Source organism: Ursus americanus, chromosome 15 (assembly GCF_024610735.1).
Source record: "Ursus americanus isolate L20-20 chromosome 15, mUrsAme1.1.p, whole genome shotgun sequence".
In the NCBI taxonomy this organism is placed as follows: Eukaryota; Metazoa; Chordata; class Mammalia; order Carnivora; family Ursidae; genus Ursus; species Ursus americanus.
Window position 1 is genome coordinate 16,383,600 of NC_142141.1, and position 19,098 is coordinate 16,402,697.

Genomic DNA, 19,098 nt, shown 5'->3' on the forward strand with positions numbered 1-19,098 from the left:
TAACCAACTGCAATGCCCAGGCACCCCTTCTTTTCTTTCTTGATTTCCTTAAAAGACAAACAGATTATATAATAATTATGATACTATATGGTTGGGTTTACAACATCTATTGATAAACTGGATGTGACAATGGTAGCACAAATGAGGGGGAGGAAATGGAGTCACACTGAAGCAAACTCTCTATATTTTACTGGAATTACATAGTATTAAACTAGACTATAATAAGATGCATAATGTAATCCATATAGCAACCACTAAAAAATTTTAGCTAAGAAACAGTTTAAAAATGAGAAATATTGGGGCGCCTGGGTGGCACAACGGTTGGGCGTCTGCCTTTGGCTCAGGGCGTGATCCCAGCGTTATGGGATCGAGCCCCACATCAGGCTCCTCTGCTATGAGCCTGCTTCTTCCTCTCCCACTCCCCCTGCTTGTTTCCCTCACTCGCTGGCTGTCTCTGTCTCTGTCGAATAAATAAAATAAAATCTTAAAAAAAAAAAGAGAGAAATATTAAAACAGTACACTAAAAAATTATCTAATATAAAATAAAAGCACAAAATTAAAAAAAATTAAATTTAAATTATAAAATATTTTTAATCCCCCTTGCTATCAAGAACTAAGGCACTTGAAAAGACACTGCTCTAGAAAATGATATCCAGGCCCACAGATCTCATCTTTAGTTATTTCGAGACCTATGTTAAAATAAACCTCTACGTTTATAGCAGCAACGTCCACAATAGCTAAACTATGGGAAGAGCCCGGATGTCCAACAGATGAATGGATAAAGAAGATGTGGTATATATATATACAGTGGAATACTACTCAGCTATCAAAAAATTGAAATCTTGCCATTTTCAACAATGTGAATGGACGAGAGGGTATTGTGCTAAGCAAAATAAGTCAACTGGAGAAAGATAATTGTCATATGATCTCACTCCAATGTGGAATTTAAGAAACAAAACAGAGGATCATGGGGGATGGAGGGAAAAATAAGACAAGACAAAATCAGAGAGGGAGACAAATCATAAGAGACTCTTAATCATAGGAAACAAACTGAGGGTTACTGGAGGGGAGGGTAGTGGGGGGATGGGGTAACTGGGTGATGGACATTAAGAAGGGCACGGGATGTAATGAGCACTGGGTGTTATATACAACTGATGAATCACTGAACTCTACTTTGAAACTAATAATACATTATATGTTATTTGAATTTAAATAAAAATAAAAAATTTAAATTAAAAAAAAATAAACCTCTACCTCACTGAATCAGGCACGTACACTACAGATCTTCAGTTGTTTTTCTATAGTTAATCCAAGGCCATTTTCCACTGAATTAGTAAAATGGGTTATTTGTAGATGAACAAATTCAATTTGCAAATGTTTAAAATCTATTCTTTTCCTTCACAAATATAGGTATTATGCTCAGGATCTTTAATTTTGTTCTGTTTTCCAGGGAATGATTTTCTTGGATCACAGGGCAAAAGAATTTCACAAGATATGGAGAATTGTACTTTCTTAAAGATAAAATAACTGTGAAATATTAAATTGCAAAACACCATCAATATAACACATTTCTATACTTTGAAACTAATCAATTCTTGTTATTTTTAAATTTCATCGCCACTGAGACCTTCCAATGGTGATCCAACCTGAGTGTAAATGTTTTTGTTTTTAAGTAGGCTCCATGCCCAGCATGGAGCCCAACACGGGGCTTGAACTCATGACCCTAGGATGCTTAACCTAAGCCACCCAGGCGCCCCTAAATGTGGTTGTTTTGATTAATGATACCACTTTAAACTAAGTTAGTTTTTAACTGATAATCTGACAAACAGGTAGAAGGGAAGCATCTGGAAAAGCATACAAACTTAGTCTGAGTTGATACTAAAATTTAATTAAATCACTGAGACAAAGATGGACTTATAAGCATGATGCTAGGACAACCTGGTAGTCATTTGGAAAAAGATAAAATTAGAATAATATTTATACACCTTACACAAGAGTAAATTCTATGTAGACTGGAGATCTAAATGTAAAAAGTGAAACCATACAAGTACTGGAAGAAAATATAGACGAACTCCTCTTTAATCTCAGTGTGAGGAATGGCTTTCTGTGACTCAAAATCCTAGAGAATTTAAACTGATACAACTTTAATCTTGGGGTAAACTGGCAAAATGTCAGAAGGTGTTCTTCCATTCCCTTATTAATCACGAAACCACCACCTTCACAATGCTAGCTAGGAATATTCCCTATACTTAGGATTAGTGAATAGAACAGAAACAACTTAGAGCTTGTAAGTATACAACCCTTCTATCATTAAATGACAAAAACTGGCACTGAATACACTAAAAAAAGTTCTCTTAATGATCCTGCAGTGATCGTGTGTTTATTAGGCAACAGAGAGAAAACCAAGATGTTCACACCAGCAAGTTAATTTCCAGATCATGAATCTATCAGCAGCTCTCTGCTTCCCCCTGCAGTTTTGTAAAGTAATTGTTCCAAAATAAAACAAGTCAAGCACTGTGGCCAGAGATCGACCACATAAAGGATCAAAGAGAGTGTTAAAAAAAAAAAAATTAAAAAAAAAAAAAACCCACCACCAACAAAAAAAACTACATGCTTGCTAAAGGGCTGGAAAATGGAGGCACATGCAACAAAACTTTTCTGCTTTGCTCTTATCCAGGTGAGATGAAAAAACTACACACTGAAAGGGCTGGGGACACCAGTCTCTCTATCATTAAAAAGGAAAAAAAAAAGCTTCAGTTTTGTTTTCTTTGAAACCGGATGTGGAAGCCTTCCACATACAGATACTTCTGTTCTCTCCACAAGTCACTTTTCGAAACCCTCTAGGGAGTCTGGAGGGAGGATCTCTGGATTTAAGCTGTAGTTAGAACCTGACCTCTCATTAAGTCCTGTATTTCTCAGGAAAGATGACTGCTCTATGAGGAACTAACCTTGGAAATAGTTCCTTCTAAGCTCAGAAAATTCTATTTCCCAAAAGTCTACTTGATAGAACTAAGCTTCCTTACGTTAGCACTGTTTAAATTCTGCCCATCAAGTCTGTTTTAGGCCCCAACCACTGATGAAGGTAAAAGAAAAACATCCCATTGGTATTCTTCTGATGTTAGATGCAGTCAGTATACTGGTTACACTTGTGTTTTGGAAGCTTGGTGGTGTGTCAATCTGGCTTTCTCTCTCTCAAAGAGTGGCCACAGTCCCACCTTATCAAAATGACCTGGGGACGCTCATTAACAAAGCAGAGTCCTGGCTGCCACCTCAGAAGTCTGTGCTATCAGACACTTCTCAGGACTTACATTTCCTGTGACTCTTAGGTACAACCAAGTTTGAGAACCATTGATCTACATAAAGTGATCTTCCTTAATAAACACAAGGAACACCGAATGGCACTTTAATTGTTTCATCGGCAAACAATCTAAATGATCCCACTAAGGGATGCCTGGGTGGCTCAGTCACTTGAGTTCTGCTTCTTGATTTCAGCTCAGGTCACGATCTCAGGGTTGTGAGATCAAGGCCCAGGTTGGGCTCTGTGCTCAGCAAAGAGTCTACCAGTCCCTCTCCCTCTACTCCTCCCCCTGCTCTCTCTCTCTCAAATAAATAAATAAATAAAATCTTAAAAAACAAGCCCACTAACTTCCAAATGTTTTGGAGTAAACATTTTGGAAATATTATTTCCCCGATTTAAACTCGGATCAGAAATCTAAGGTCCCTTCCAATTCTTAAGTTCTAGGATTTCATTTAATCACTTGTCAATAGTGTTCATTAAACCCAATACTAGTAAACGCTAAGAAATTAATAAATGTGGCAACCTTAGTTCAAAAGGATGCCCATGAAAAATGAAATAAAAGTGTTTTCTCATAAGGTTAACAGAATATGCAGGTCACTACAGAAAAGTCACTGAAAACTCTCTGGAAGCAACCAAGAGAATGTTCCCTACAAACGTGCTCACTGTTAGAGCAACACTGGAAATGATTATGAAAATAATGCAAAAAAGTAGAAGAAACATGGAAATCAAAAGGATTAAGTACTGCGGGAGTTAGGAAAAATGAGAGGCAGGGAAAGAACTGATAGAGAACTTCTGCTCCAAACCAGTACTTCGATAATGGCTCCTGGTTAAACATACACAGTCTTGAAGGAAAGAACAATCCTTTATGTTTTCAGAGACTACGGAAAACGTCTTAAAATCCCAGAACCTTGTGCTCTGAGTACATGTGCACCAAGCAACAGACTTCTGTGTCCCTTACTTAGATGGATCTACAGGTGTACCTATTTGCGAATGAATACCACGCACAAACAACTGGCAGGAGGCAGCAAACCCATTAAAATGACTAAATCTGCATTTTGGCTCACAAATTAACTTTTTCATTTACAGCAAGAATTAAATCACTAGAGCCCTAATGAACTCAAAGTCCCTCCGTCTTCTCCATATTTATAAATGGTATCACCATCCACCCATAGTAGCTACAGCCAAGGAATCGTGCTATATACCACTTTCTCCTCTTCCGTGGAATATTTCCCTCTCACACTGGCACACACTTAACTCCTTGCCCCTTTCCAGTCTTTGCTGATATACAACCTCTCCAGAAAGGCCTTTCCTGACCAGCCAATCTAAAGTAGTCCTTCCCGTCCTTCGAATCCCACCCCTGTCACTTCATCTTATCATTTTCATAAATTTATTTTTTTCATTTTTTTTTTAAAGATTTTATTTACTCATTCGACAGAGAGAGAGAGACAGCCAGCGAGAGAGGGAACACAAGCAGGGGGAGTGGGAGAGGAAGAAGCAGGCTCCCAGCGGAGGAGCCTGATGTGGGGCTCGATCCCAGAACACCAGGATCACGCCCTGAGCCGAAGGCAGACGCTTAACGACTGAGCCACCCAGGCGCCCCATATTTTTTTCATTTAAAAAAAAAAAAACCTTCCAGCTATGAGAGAAGAGAAATCCTCTTGTCTCATTTACCACTGTATTCTTAAGTGCCTCAAACAATGCCTGACACGTGGAAGAAATGCAAATATTTCTGGAGTAAATAAATGAATGAGAGAAACTGTAACTTATAAGATCAATTACTGGCTCTTACGGCAGAAATAATCACACCATTTATTCAACAGCTATTTGATGAAGGAAGATGATGTGCAAGGCCCTAAGACAGAGGTCCTCAAACTTTAGTGAGCACCTAAGAACTACCCAGGGAGGGGCGCCTGGGTGGCTCACTTGGTTAAGTGTCCGTCTTCGGCTCACGTCATGATCCTGGAGTCCCTGGATTGAGCCCCACATTGGGCTCCCTGCTCAGTGGAGAGTCTGCTTCTCCCTCCGCTCCTCACCCTACTCATGCTCTCTCTCTCAAATAAATAAATAAAATCTTAGAAAAAAAAAATTACCTCAGGAATATAAACATGAGGACTAAACTCCACTGTGACAAGTAGCCCATAAAAGGTGATTCTACTAGTGTTCCCTCTCTCGCTGGCTGGCTGTCACATAAATAAAATCTTAAAAAAAAAAAAAAAAAAAAAAAGGTGATTCTACTACAGGGTCAATAGCACCGCAATGCAGTATGTTCCAGAGGTCCCCATACTACAAAGCATCTTTGCATCTAACATTATAGCAACAGTTCCCACGTGCTACCAGATTTGTCCTTTACTTCGACCGGACCTTTGAGAAGCACTTATTTGCTTCACAGATCTAGTACATTTCAAGTGTTTGCTGAAATCCCATTCCTCTGGGTAGTCATGTCGACATTTAAGCGTTTTCACAAAAGGTTAAGATACACACACACATATACACAGTGCTTTCCTTAAGAGATTTTGCCTGTTTTTAAAAATCTTTACTGCCTTCCTCCTCCATTACTTTTGTTTTTATTTTTGCCCCTTCCCCCCCTCCTCTCCATTACTCTTGATTTATGAGTTCTGCCGAGAACTGGAACTCCTCTTGAGCCCAGGTTATCTTCCTAAGTGCAGGGCGAGTCAAGTTATCTTGAAAAATAGGCTTTAGCTATTGATACGATTCTGCCTGAAGAGAAACAATTACCAATACACAGATCCTATAACAGCATTTCTTTCTAAATCCTCAAAGGTCAGCTTTATAAGCTGTTTGGTAAAAAGTCCATGCTGGTGGTAAAGAATCAATTTTTATTTATTCATATTCTTAAAACAGAGTAACTTGTGTTGCTGTTGATTTAATGTATGCTTACTATAAGAAAAAAGTGGGGAATAAGAAAAATAGGTGAAGGGGATTAAGAGATAAAACTTACAGTTATAAGTCATGGAATGAAAAGTACAGCATAGAGAACATAGTCAATATTAACTTTGTATGCTACTTCATGGTAAGAAATGAGTAATATATTGGGGTGCCTGGGTGGCTCAGATGGTTAAGCGTCTGCCTTCGGCTCAGGTCATGATCCCAGGGTCCTGGGATGGAGCCCCGCATCAGGCTCCCTGATCGGCGGGGATCATGCTTCTCCCTCTCCCTCTGCTGTTCCCCCTGGTTGTGCTCTCTCGCTCTATCAAATAAATAAATAAATAAATAAAATATTTTTAAAAAAAGAAAAGAAAAAGAAATGAGTAATATATAGAATTGTCAAATGACTATCTTGAACACCTGAAACTAATACAACATTGCATGTCAACTATACTTCAAAAAAGTGTATTATATATAAATAAAAATTCAATAATCACATCCCATATCAGTCCAAACTTTTCTGTATGAACATATTTTCACATAGGTTTTCAACTTAAAAGGAAACATCACTGACTACTCTATAACCTGCTGTTAAGGGAAAACACCTCTTGTGTGTCTCCTCTACTGTCAAAACTCACACGAACACTTCTGTGACCAGATGTGTGGGACTTTCCCCCACACCCAGCAACTCCCAACTCCACAGCAGACACCAGCTGCTGTCCTGCAACTTAACTCAATTTGGACACAATCCACCTGAAGATAGCGTCAGATCCTACAAATTAAAAGCTCGGTGCCACAAGACTGGCCCCAACCCCACCCCTGCTTCAGATGCCAACTGCAAGTCCAGGCAGTCACCTCTGCGTCTGACCCATGGGCTATAAATTAGAGGTTCCCATGACCTCTTCCTCAGGTGCAATTAAATTGCTAAAGAGGCTCACAAAACTCAGGAAAACAGTTTACTTACTAGATTACCAGTTTATTCTACAGACTAGAACTCTGGGAATAGGCAGCTAGAAGAGATGCATAGGACAAGGTACGTGGGAAGGGGCACTGAGCTTCCATGCCCTCTGGGTATGTCACCCTCCTTGCATCTCCACAGGTTCACCCAGTGTGGAAGCTCTCTGAACCCTTCTTTTGGGTTTTTAATGTCGGTTTCAGTACATAAGCACGATTGGTCAAATCACTGGTTACAAGTGATTAACTCAATCTCCAGCCCCCGTCACCTCACCAGAGGTGGGGTGGGGCAGGGTGGCACTGAAAGTTCCAAACTCTGACAACCAGACCTCATCCATAGGGGCTTTCCAAAAATCACCTCGTGTGTGGTTGAAAGGGGTTTACATAAATAACAAACTACACCCTTATCTCTTATTAGGCAATTCCAAGGGTTTTAGGATCTCTGCGCCAGGAACTGGACAAAAACCAAATACATATCTCTTATTATAAGCTGTATTATCACATCTGTTTAATTCATTTAATATTACAGACATTTTTCCATGTCAATATTAAGATTTATTTTTCTTTTTAATGACTGAATATGCTACCGCATAAAAATGGCAAAAATGTTTAAAGTAATACCCTCTGTTGAGCATTATTTCTAATGTTCAAAATTATGAATGATGCTGCAACACATCTTTATATATACATCTGTACACATGTCTAGTAACTTCCTTAAAATAAGTGACTAAAGAGAATCAGAGGTTTAGCTGTACTGTCCAAAATGATACACACTACCAGATGTGACTATTTAAATTAAGTGAAATAAAAATTTTAAAATTCAGTTCCTCAACTCTACTAGTCACATTTCAAATACTCCAGCTGATGACTATGAAAATGTGTTAGCTAATGGCCAGCAGCTACCGTATTGAACAGAGTAGATATAGAACATTCCCATCACTGCAGAAGGTTCTATTGATAGCCCTGGTCTAAAGAAACATCCATATAAAAATTGATACCTGTATCCCACAGAAATGACATAGCACTTTAAACTCTCAAAATTAGTACTTGCACTCCTATGTCCTCTCATTGTTGACATCAGATAAATATATGAGACACAGTGTTTTAATTTGCATTTAAAGATTATTGTGGGGGGACTGGATGGCTCAGTCGGTTAAGCCTCGACTCTTGGTTTCAGCTCAGGTCACGATCTCAGCGTCATGAGATTGAGCCCCACATAGGGGTCCATCCTCAGCAGTCTGCTTGATGACTCTCTCCCTCTGCCCCTCCCCGTGCTTGCGCGCCCGTGTGTATTTGTGTGTGTACGTGTGCATGCACTCTCTCTCCCTCTCTCCCCAAGAAAAATAAATATTAAAAAAAATTAGTGAGGCTGAAAGTCTTCACACTTTTGGCCATTGTGTTTATTTTGTTGCTGCTGAATTATCTCAACTTTGTCTATTTTAAAAGAATCAAAGGTATCCTGTTTCAGATGACCTATAAAACCAAAACATTTGGGCAGTGAAGGGACACTTCTTCATCTGTTTTGCTGGTTTCCTAATAATTTCATGAAGATATTTATCAAAACAGCATAAAAACACCTAATAGAGTAGTACCACAATTAGGTGAAGGCAGTCTGTACTCTGAGGTTGTTTCCTTAGTGGAATTAACATAACAATGGCTACCACCACAGCACATTGTTTCTATGAGATAGTGTAACTGTTACAAATTTTTAAGCTATGAAAACATATAGGTTGATATACAAATATAAAATGTTTATATTTGAAAAGTGATTATATTTACACAAAAGTCTGGAACAGAAAAAAACCAACCTCTCAGGAATCAGAACAGTGGGTCCCTGGGTTGGTAGGGGTGGAAGGATAGAATGAATGATGAAGCACACAAAGGAAGTTTCTGGAATGATGGAGATGTTCTGGATTCTGATAAGGGTGAGTTACACATGTGCATATAGTAGTCAAGACTCCCTGTACTGTACACAGAAGTTAAACAGTTTCACTATATGTAAATTACATCTTAATTTTTAAAAGGAAGAAAAAAGTTTAAAAGGCATTGTACTATTTAGAATATTCAACTTAAAGGCAATACAATTATTTTAAATATTTATAGAGGTTAAAATGTGATTCCTGGCCAGGAGACACAAAGTTTTACTAAATTGGGGAATGGGAAGCAGAGCCAAACCACACAACTGTCAAACCAATGGCACTGTAGAAAATTCACTATCAGGGCAAAATATATTAAAAAATATAAAATATATTAAGTATCAGAAAAGCATTGCTAACCTTTTAACACAGACATTTAATCAACGTTTCTAAAAAGCCTGTACCAGTGAAATAAATGAAAGCTGAACCAAACACTCACTTCCGGAAAATCATCTCCCTAATTATCGAACAGTATGTGATTTAATTTTCTGAGCCATTTCTGCTGAGGTAGTTTATGATACCGGCTCATTTTTGCCTTTTATTCTTCTCTTCTGGTGGCACACATTAGCACAAAAGCTAATACATGCATGTTAAAACTAATAAACTTGAAAATGAAAAATGCCTAAGGAGAGACAAGTGCTCCTCTCCATGTCACATTACCTCTGCACTCCCACTGTTACAATGCACATTAGTATCCCAGCCCGTTACCCAAATAGCATAACCTGTTTAGTGAGTGAGTTCTTCAGAAGCCTAAGCTACAAATCTCATTCAAGTTCTTTGCAGAGAAGCTCAGATATTATGGTAACTCTTCAGATTTCCTTGCTTATGAGATGAGAAGGAAGGATATGTGGGGGGTACCAACACTTCTGTCTCCAAAAGTGAAGGCTTGCCCAGTTAAGGATGTGGTCCAGGGGCAAAGAAGCAGGAAAGCGTGTACATTTTATTAGTTATCTGCTTTGTAGAAAGACAGCTATTTTTGTTATTAAATTCTACATTGTATTTTAGAATCAAACAGATCTGGGTTTGAGAATCAGTTCCGCCATTTATCAGATGTGTGATCTTGGGCAAGTTACTAAGTTCTGTTCTCTTGTGGGGAATGCTAACAATATGTCTCACGCGTGTGTTGTGAAGATTAGAGGAAAACACAAATAAGTTTTTAAGCTCAGTGGCTGGCACATTACAGGCTTAAAAAATAGTAACTACTATCGCACACAATTCTGTTCCTCAAGAACGTTATGTAAATAATACAGGCCCCAGTCATTGTCTTCTGCAGCCAAACTACCACTAGGATATTCAGGCAGTCATTCATTGCTATCAAAGAATGAACACAAATAGGCAGCATACCATAATTCTAAAGTCTGACCAAAAAATTCCCTTACAGGAATTTCAGCAGTCAACCATCGATAAGGGCTTTTCTTTTCTTTTTTTTTTTTTTAGGGGTGGGGGTGCAGAGAGGGATGGAGAGAGAATTTTAAACAGGCTCCATGCCCAGTTCGGACCCTGATGAAGGCCTTGATCTCACAACGCTGAGATCATGACCTGAGCCGAAATCAAGAGTCGGACGCTTAACCACTGAGCCACCCAGACACCCTGATAGGTCATTTTAAAAAAAAAAAGCTAAAAGATATATATAGGTGTTAGAAAAAAAATTATATAAGACACACATAAGAACTCAAAGTTGACCCCCCAAAAAAACAAAAGGAAATCTGTTTGTTAAACAGGCTGAATGCTTCCCTGCCGTGCTGATTTATCTCAGCTCCATCACTACTGAAGCAATAAGGACACAGATGGGCACATAACTCTCTACCACAGATGACCCAATCTATGACACTGTAGCAGCCACATTTATTCAGCTTAGAAAGCAATTTATGTGGCAGATCGTGCATGATAAATATTTACCTGTTTCTCCTCATCTGGCATGTTTTTTTCCAGTTCTATTAAGTATTCTTCATCAAGTTCAGAGGAATTCACATTATCATCAGGTTTGTTCTCAACCTTGTCCGCTCCTGGCTCCTCCTTCTCAAATGAGGCACTAAGGTCATGAAAACACTCTTCTTCTCCCCGGTCTTCCTGGGAATGAGCCTCAACATCCTTGAGCAGCTTGCTCTGGAGATGGTGATCTTTGGGATTGGAAACCGGAGGGCTAGCACACTCTGCTTCCTGGGGATCTGTAACTTTCAAACCATTGAAAAGATCCTCTGGAGCCCTACTGTTTTCTGACTTCTCCCCCATGCTGTATCAGCGAGGGAGATGAAGCCGAAGCTCTGGGAACAGAGAAAATATGTTAGGTAATGGTGCTTATACAGATATCCACCACTTTCCAAAAGTCCACCTTACGACACTTAGCTTTTAACGGAGACCTACATTAGTATGGTAACAGTTTTCAGAAAAGTGCAAATCCCCTTCAGATTTCTTTCAATTAGTGAAAACAGGTAAATATTAATGTAGGTCTTTCATAAAAGCAAAGTTGTATAACTTTCCACCTTTCGGAAAGGGGGAGTGGGTGAGGTGGGGGGGCGTGGGTGGATAATATTTGCTTTAGGCCATTTCAGCTTAGGAAAGGCTTGACAGGAATGCTCAATTATCAGATAGAAGGGGACACCTGTGTGTATATATATATATATATATATATATATAATCCTACCTATTACACATAAACTTTTGCATCAAAACCCAAAACATACCCTAACTTCCTTTCACTGAAATTCATTATAAAAATTGGTTATTATAAGCCCATAAATAATGCCAAACCTTTTACTGACTCCCCTTTCAGAATTTCATATATGCAACGAGACCGGTTTTAATGTGGCTCTTCCTTTTTCCACTGCTCGAATTTTGTCGGGGTAGCAAAAAATAGGATAAGCCAAAACAATGGCAAGAAAAATGAAACGGCCCTAATCTTTACTCGGAATTAATTGCCAGGTCGTAAATAAAAAAATGCGGGCCTGCCTTTCCAGCACCACCATATGAAGCTCAAGGATAAGTTTCTGATGGAGCTCAAAACACAATTAGTGCCAAAACCGCTATCGTCAACTTCACCCAAATGTGTGCCGTAGAACCAACGCAGGTTACAGTGGGGAGGGGAATCCTGGCGCAGCTGGTCCTACTCAGGATTTCCGTGGGGGTCAGACTCAGGTACTAAATAGAGTGGTCCTCAACCCTGGCTAGACAACATAATACTTGGGACGCTTTAGCAAGTACTGCTGCCCAGATCTTATTCCCCACAGATTCTGATTTTTTGGTTTGGCCTAGGCCCAGAACACCTGTATTTTTAAAAGGCATCCCAGGTCATTTTAATGTACAGCCAATTGGGAACCACTGCTGTAGAAGCTGAGTCAGACCGTCAGCAGCCCCGCCCCCTTGCACCTCTGGTCGCAGCAAAATCACGCCAAAGACCCTTTGTGTCGCGACTAGGGCCCGAGTTCGTCCCAGCTCGTCCCAAGAAAACTTCCAACAGCAAGATCTTAATACTAAGACTTCGCCTCCACAGCAGTGTTTTGTTTCTCCCTGCCCCCAGGACTAGTGGAAGAACGCGAGATTGAGGCCCCAGGGTTAAGGAGGAGCCACCCTACGTTTCCCAACAGTTCGTCCTCTAGCTGAGTCCCTCACAGCCAAAGCAGACAGTCGCAAATAGCTACTCACAGCTCCCCGGCTCCTCTCGTCTTCACCTTCCCAGTCTCCGGAATCTTCTATTTCCGCTCAGTCAAGCGCACTTCCCTCGGCACCAACCAATGGCATCGCCGTTGGCAAGGCATCCTGGGAAATGTAGTGGAACTCTCCGGGAGAGAGCGCGTCGCTGTCGCGTTGTGTGACGCCATTGTACGGACTAAAATGCAAGTGACGGTTGCCATCTTGGGTTACGGGAAGACTCCGCGCATTACTCAGCACGGTAGAAAAAGAGGCTGTCTCCATGCTGTTACTTTTACTCTTCCACTCTGGCCTCTTACGCTAGCAATATATAGAGGAATCCTGAGAATAAACCTTGTCCAAAATAGTTTTCTCCCTGATGGTTCTCAAAGTGTGCCTTTCCGGGGACCCATTACTAGATCAAAGCAGTTTTCATAATAATACTAAATTGTTATTTGCCTTTTCCACACCCCTTTCATGAATATAGTGTTTTCCAAAGGCTGTCCCATGTGATCGCTCAATGGCTTCAAAGTAGAAGGAGCTCTGAGAATCCAGCTGTCTTCTATTAAGTCAGATATTTGCATAAACGTAAAACAATGACGCTCTTCTCACTACACGGATTTTTTGTTTGGAAAATATAGTAATTTATAAAAAGATTATGTTGGCATATAATAGGTGTATTGTTATCTTAAATTAATAAATATTAAATATTTTTCAGCTCTAACTTCTAATACAATGACTATTGATAAGTATAACCCACATTAAAAAAAGCTTTTTGTGGTCTTCACTAATATTAAGAGAGTTAAGGGGTCCTGGAACCAAAAGTGAACGATTGCCCAATGCATTCATCCAAGAAATGTTTATTGAATCTTTATTAGACTCCATTAGACTCCTGATGAGGGAACAGAAGGCAAGCTGAGGACAAAGCAGAAACTGACACCCTGCAACCCCCCCACCCCCCACTTTGGGATGTCTGTGACATTCTTCCAGGAAGTTCCCAACTATCTTCATGTTAAAGCCTTGCTAGAGGGGTAAACAACCTTAACTTGACAATGGCAAGGCCTCTGGTATCCTGTGAGTCTTTAACATACGAAAGTACTCTCTTGAAACCTCCCCTTTTCCTTATCTCCCCCAATCCCATAGTATATAATCAGCCACTCCTCACAACCCGGGGCAGCGGCTCTTTCTGCCCATGGGTACTGTCCCCGTGCTTTAATAAACCACCATTTTGCACCAAAGACATCTCAAGAATTCTTTCTTGGTCATCGGCTCCGGATTCCACCCCACTGAACCTCACCTATATCCCACAACTTCATCAGTCCCATGCTGGGAATACAGAACTGAAATATCCCTTAAGGTAGCCAGACAGGAAATACAAGGGATACAAACTTCCAGCTATAAAATAAGTCACAGAGATGAAAAGTACAGCATAGGGAATATAGCTAATAATATTGTAATAATTTTGTATAGTGACGGATAGTGACTACAGTCATGTGGTGAGCACCGGGTAATGTACAGAATTGTCAAATCACTATGTTGTACACCTGAAACTACTAGAACATTGTATGTCCACTATACTTCAATAATAATAAAAAATAAGTCCTGTTAATTAAATTCTGGTGCAATAGAAAGGCTATGAATTTTGGAACAAAATCAATAAGTAAATAAATAAAATAAATTTTAGTTACAATGTCAGCTTTTTTACTTTACTAGCTGTCCAACTTTGAATGATAATTCTAGTAACATTTATTGATTATGTGTTTATGAGGTGTCACATGCTGTGAAAAATGCTTTAGTGGATTATTTGATTATTTGAATTCTAATCCTGGCTCTGCAACTTGACTAGCTGTGTGACTTTGATGTAAATTACTTAATGCTTCGAAACTTAGATACATAAATTCGCTCCACATGTAAAAATTGGTTTGGTAACAACGGTATCTCCCCCGTAAGTTTGGGAGAAAGAAATGATACAATCTAGAAGTCAAGGTGCACAGGGCTTGACACATAGTATTTAATGAATGTTAGAGACAATAATAATATGTGATAGGTCTTGTGACAGTAGCTGGTTACAGGAAACCTAATAAGACACTGCCCCTTTCTCCCCATTCCGGGGAGCTCACTGCCTATTGGGGGAAGGGGAGATTGGGGATAAGATAAAAACACTACTGAAACTGAAGGAAGAAGCAATCCACTCTCTCTCTTTTCTCTCTCTCTCTTTTTTTAAAACATGAAGAGCCAACATCCAATTGGCCCAGTTTGGTAAGTCTTCACTAATAAGATATTTGAGTTATGCTGTGGAAAGAGTAATAGTTCATTAAGAGGGAAAAAAAAACCAGGGAAGGCTGAGGGACATGGTAAAAATCTCAGGAAGATTTCTGGGAACGATACGTAGTTGGATCTTGCTGAAGTATAGGAGCACAAAGCAAGGAACAGATTTTTACAGATGGGAGTCCACCCATCAGATCCTGGAAACATGGAAATTTTGTCTTAGTGCTCATAGCCACTATGTAAAAGGGAAAGAAACATTTTTCATCTAGAGGGCTGCTCTGTTGTTATTTTCCCAGGGCAGAGACCATGTCTGTCTTGTTTACGGTTGTAAGAGGTCAGTGAACATCCTGTTATCACAGGGGTGAATGATTCTCTTTCAGGAATTTATGGCCAAAACACTGGGTAACTCGGGGCTCTGATAAGTTGTATAAAAAGATTTCAAGACTTCTGGAATCACCTTATAGGATTGTTGTGAGAATTAAATGCTGTCATGTCTTATCTAAAACACAAGTGAAGTGCTCAAGATAGAAAAAAAATACTTTAATATTAACAGCCCTTAGTATGGATGGTAAGTTCTCCATAAACATTTGCAGTTATGGTATTACTATTATTAATGAAGTTCTCACAGTATTACCAATGTTATGATCAATTACTGATAGTACTGGTAATTTGATTAATAGCATTACTTATGATAATCAATATTAATAGTGGTAATATTTGTGAAGTTTTCATTTATCCCCCCCCCAGAGGTATAAATATACCCCCCAGAGGACTGAGCCCCTAACTATGTTGAAAGAATGGAAGCTGCACATGAATGAATGAATGATGAGTGAATGCTAGGCATCATGCAAGACCCTGTGGTGGGTACATCAATGAATCAGGAAAATAGCAAAGGAAGCATTTTCTCTTTGGTTTTCTTTCTGGAGCAACTGGGTGATTTCTTAGTGGCATGGGATGATACAAGAGAAGGAGTCTTATACTCAAGATGGTCCTTTGGGTGACTGGCATGACGATAGGATTACTGCCCGGTATGGCGGTTAAGGGAATAGGCTCTGGAGTTAGACCTCTTGGTCTGAATCCCTGTTCTGCCTCTTAGCAGCTGTGTGATCTGAACTTGGTCAAGTCACTGAACCTTGATATCCACCTCATAACATTCCATGAAGCTTTTTTTTTTTTTATTTTAAAGAGTTTATTTACTTATTTGAGAGAGAGCGAGCGATCGGAGGGGCAAAAGGAGAGGGAGAAGCAGACTCCTTGTTGAGCAGGAAACCCAACGCAGGGCTCCATTCGGGGATCTCGAGATCATCACCCAAGCTGAAGACAGACGCTTAACCACCTGAGCCACCCAGGCGCCCCGGTTTCATGTAGCTTAAATGAAATAACGAACCTAAAGCACTTCCTACAGACACGTGCACAAACTTTAACATAAAATAAATTGCTTTGTGGAGAATCTGCAGGCGGAGATGGAAATCACTCCTGCCTCCCCTGGTGACTTATGCACACATTGTGCTAAACTTTTGGAAGGCTCTGTGCATCTACCCTCTCTGGAGCTAGAGATTTAAATCTATGCTAGACTGACTCAGTCGTTTCTGTGCCCAAAGTGGGTATATTCATACCATGGGGCTTACTGAGTCTAGCTTTAAAGATAAAGCTTTATGCTCTGGGATCCTCTAAGCCCTGAACTCTATTCTCCACATTCTCCCAGAGTTGGAGTGCATGAACTTGCCAAAGCAAGGTCCAGCATCCAGGAATGGCCCGGGATGCCAAAAGAATTCCTCGAGGACGAGAGGTATGACATGAAATACATAATTAAGATGCAGATCCTGTATTCTTATAGTGTTTCCAAAAGATGTTAGTGGTTTTTATTTTGTCCCAGTTCCAATCATCAGATTGAGATTTTTGATAGGAGACATGATCAAGAGCTAACATTCTATGCATTTAAGTTCCTAGGTTTCTGTTTTCCCTTAGACGAGCATGTCTGATAGCAATACAATGTGAGCCACATATGTAACTTTTAATTTTCCGGTAGCAGCATTAAAAACAATAAAAGAGGGGAAATTAATTTAAACAATATTTTCTTTAACCCAATGTGTCTAAAATATTCTTATTTCAACATGTAATCAATATAAAAATTAAGAGAATACATTCCATTTTCATACTAAGCCTTTGGGATCATGTGAATATTTTACTGTCACAGCACATCTCAATTTGGACATTAGGCTTCCATTGAACATACTTGAATCTGTACTCAGATTTCATAAAATTTACAGTTATGTAGATTCACAAATTCAAGGTTTTTCAAAATACTTCCCAAAGACTGAATCACATATTAATTTTTAAATTTTATTAAAATTAAATAAAATTAGAAATTTAAGTCCATGGTTGCACTAGTCACATTTCAAATGTTCAATAGCCACGCAAAGCTGTGTCTACCGTATTAGGCTTAGACCTTCCAGAACATCAGCTAACTAACATTCATAGAGAACTTATATGTGTCAGAGGTTGCATTCATTATTTTACATTTGTAATTATAGGTAATCCTTACAATGACCCTGGCATCCTTTGCCGTTGTTTCTTATAATCCCTTCACCACGTAGTAACCAGACTGATCTTCAAAAACATGAATCCTGGGGTGTTTGTGCGGCTCGGTCAGTTAAGAGTCAAACTCTTGATTTTGGCTGAGGTCATGATCTCAGAGTCGTGAGATCCAGCCTGGCATCAGGCTCTGTGCCGGGCCTGGAGCCTGCTTGAGAGTCTCTCTCTCCCTATGCCCCTCCCCTCCTGCTCACGCACTCTCTCTCTCTTTAAATAAACAAACAAACAAACATGAATTCCGTACAAGTCTAAACTCTTTGCATTGACTTCACACTCTGGATTAGAATAAAATCCAGGGGCGCCTGGGTGGCACAGCGGTTAAGTGTCTGCCTTTGGCTCAGGGCGTGATCCCCGCGTTATGGGATCAAGCCCCACGTCAGGCTCCTCCGCTATGAGCCTGCTTCTTCCTCTCCCACTCCCCCTGCTTGTGTTCCCTCTCTCGCTGGCTGTCTCTCTCTCTGTCAAATAAATAAATAAAATCTTTAAAAAAAAAAAAAAGAATAAAATCCAAAATTCCTTATCATGATTCATAAGGCCCATGAAATCTGGTCTCCACCCACCTCTCTGACCTCATCTTGTGCCACTTTCCCTTTTGGATACTATACTACTTTCTGTTCCTAAAACACAACAGTATTTGTCCCATCTCCAAACCTTTGTACTCAATATCCCCTCCGCCTGAAGACAGTAAGAGCCCTTCCCGTGGTTTGCTCATCTTCATTCTTCAGGTCTTGCCTTAATAACACTTAAGTAGCTCACTCTATCACATCACCCTGTACATCTCCTTTATATCATGTATCATGTCTGTAACAATCTTGAGTATTTACTTACTCCAGTAGTATAACTCCCTTGACTAGACTGTCAGAACTATGAGAGATTTGCTGCCTTTTTTGCTGTGAAATTCCTAGAGCTTAGCACAGCGGCAATCGAATTTTGGATGACATTTGGTAGGTATTATTATTACACAAATAAGACTGAGGCTCAGAGAGGTTAAAAGTTTTCCTCAAGGTCACCCAGCTAATGGAACTGAACAAGAACATAAAGCTGGGTCTGATCACAAAATCTGTGTTTTTCTAAAGAACAAAAGGGGTGGGCAGAGAGAATAAACCTAACTGCAAAAAGGAGTGATTTTGAAGGTGATTTATATCTATAAAAATATACGTGGCTATATACTTGGCAGGAAAATTCAGTAGTTTTTTAGTGCCAAGCAAATGGCTCAGCGCTTGGTTCAAGACGAGGCCTTTAATACTGGTGATGGATGGATGAAGTTCCCGTATAAAATGGAGACCGATTGTCTTGGAGTGAGTCATCCAGAAAACTGCCAAGGCAAGCATCCTGCACCCACTTGCCTCACTGCCCACCCCCCCTTTGCCCTCAACCTTGGTCATTTGGACCAAGAGAGGGAATCTGTGCCCCAACCACAAATGGAATGAATGACCTCACACATTTTTTCTCTTGGGACTCATTCGCTGGATCAAGTAGTTTTTTCTGAGTTAGGAACCATACTTCCCAACCCCATTGTGCTATATTAAATGTCAATGTCCACTTTAAAGCATA

General features: G+C 39.8%; 1 protein-coding gene across 1 annotated transcript in view; it reads right to left on the reverse strand.

The window, feature by feature from the left end:
* The window catches only part of TTC1 (tetratricopeptide repeat domain 1), a 46,428-nt gene extending 33,633 nt beyond the window's left edge, over positions 1-12,795 (reverse strand). The window contains exons 1-2 of the mRNA XM_045792029.2: positions 12,697-12,795; positions 10,954-11,318 (exon numbers count right to left, since the gene is read on the reverse strand). Coding sequence (XP_045647985.1) covers positions 10,954-11,286 — 333 coding nt within the window. The 5' untranslated portion in view covers positions 11,287-11,318; positions 12,697-12,795. The remainder of the gene's footprint in view (positions 1-10,953; positions 11,319-12,696) is intronic.
* Positions 12,796-19,098: the final 6,303 nt, after the last annotated feature.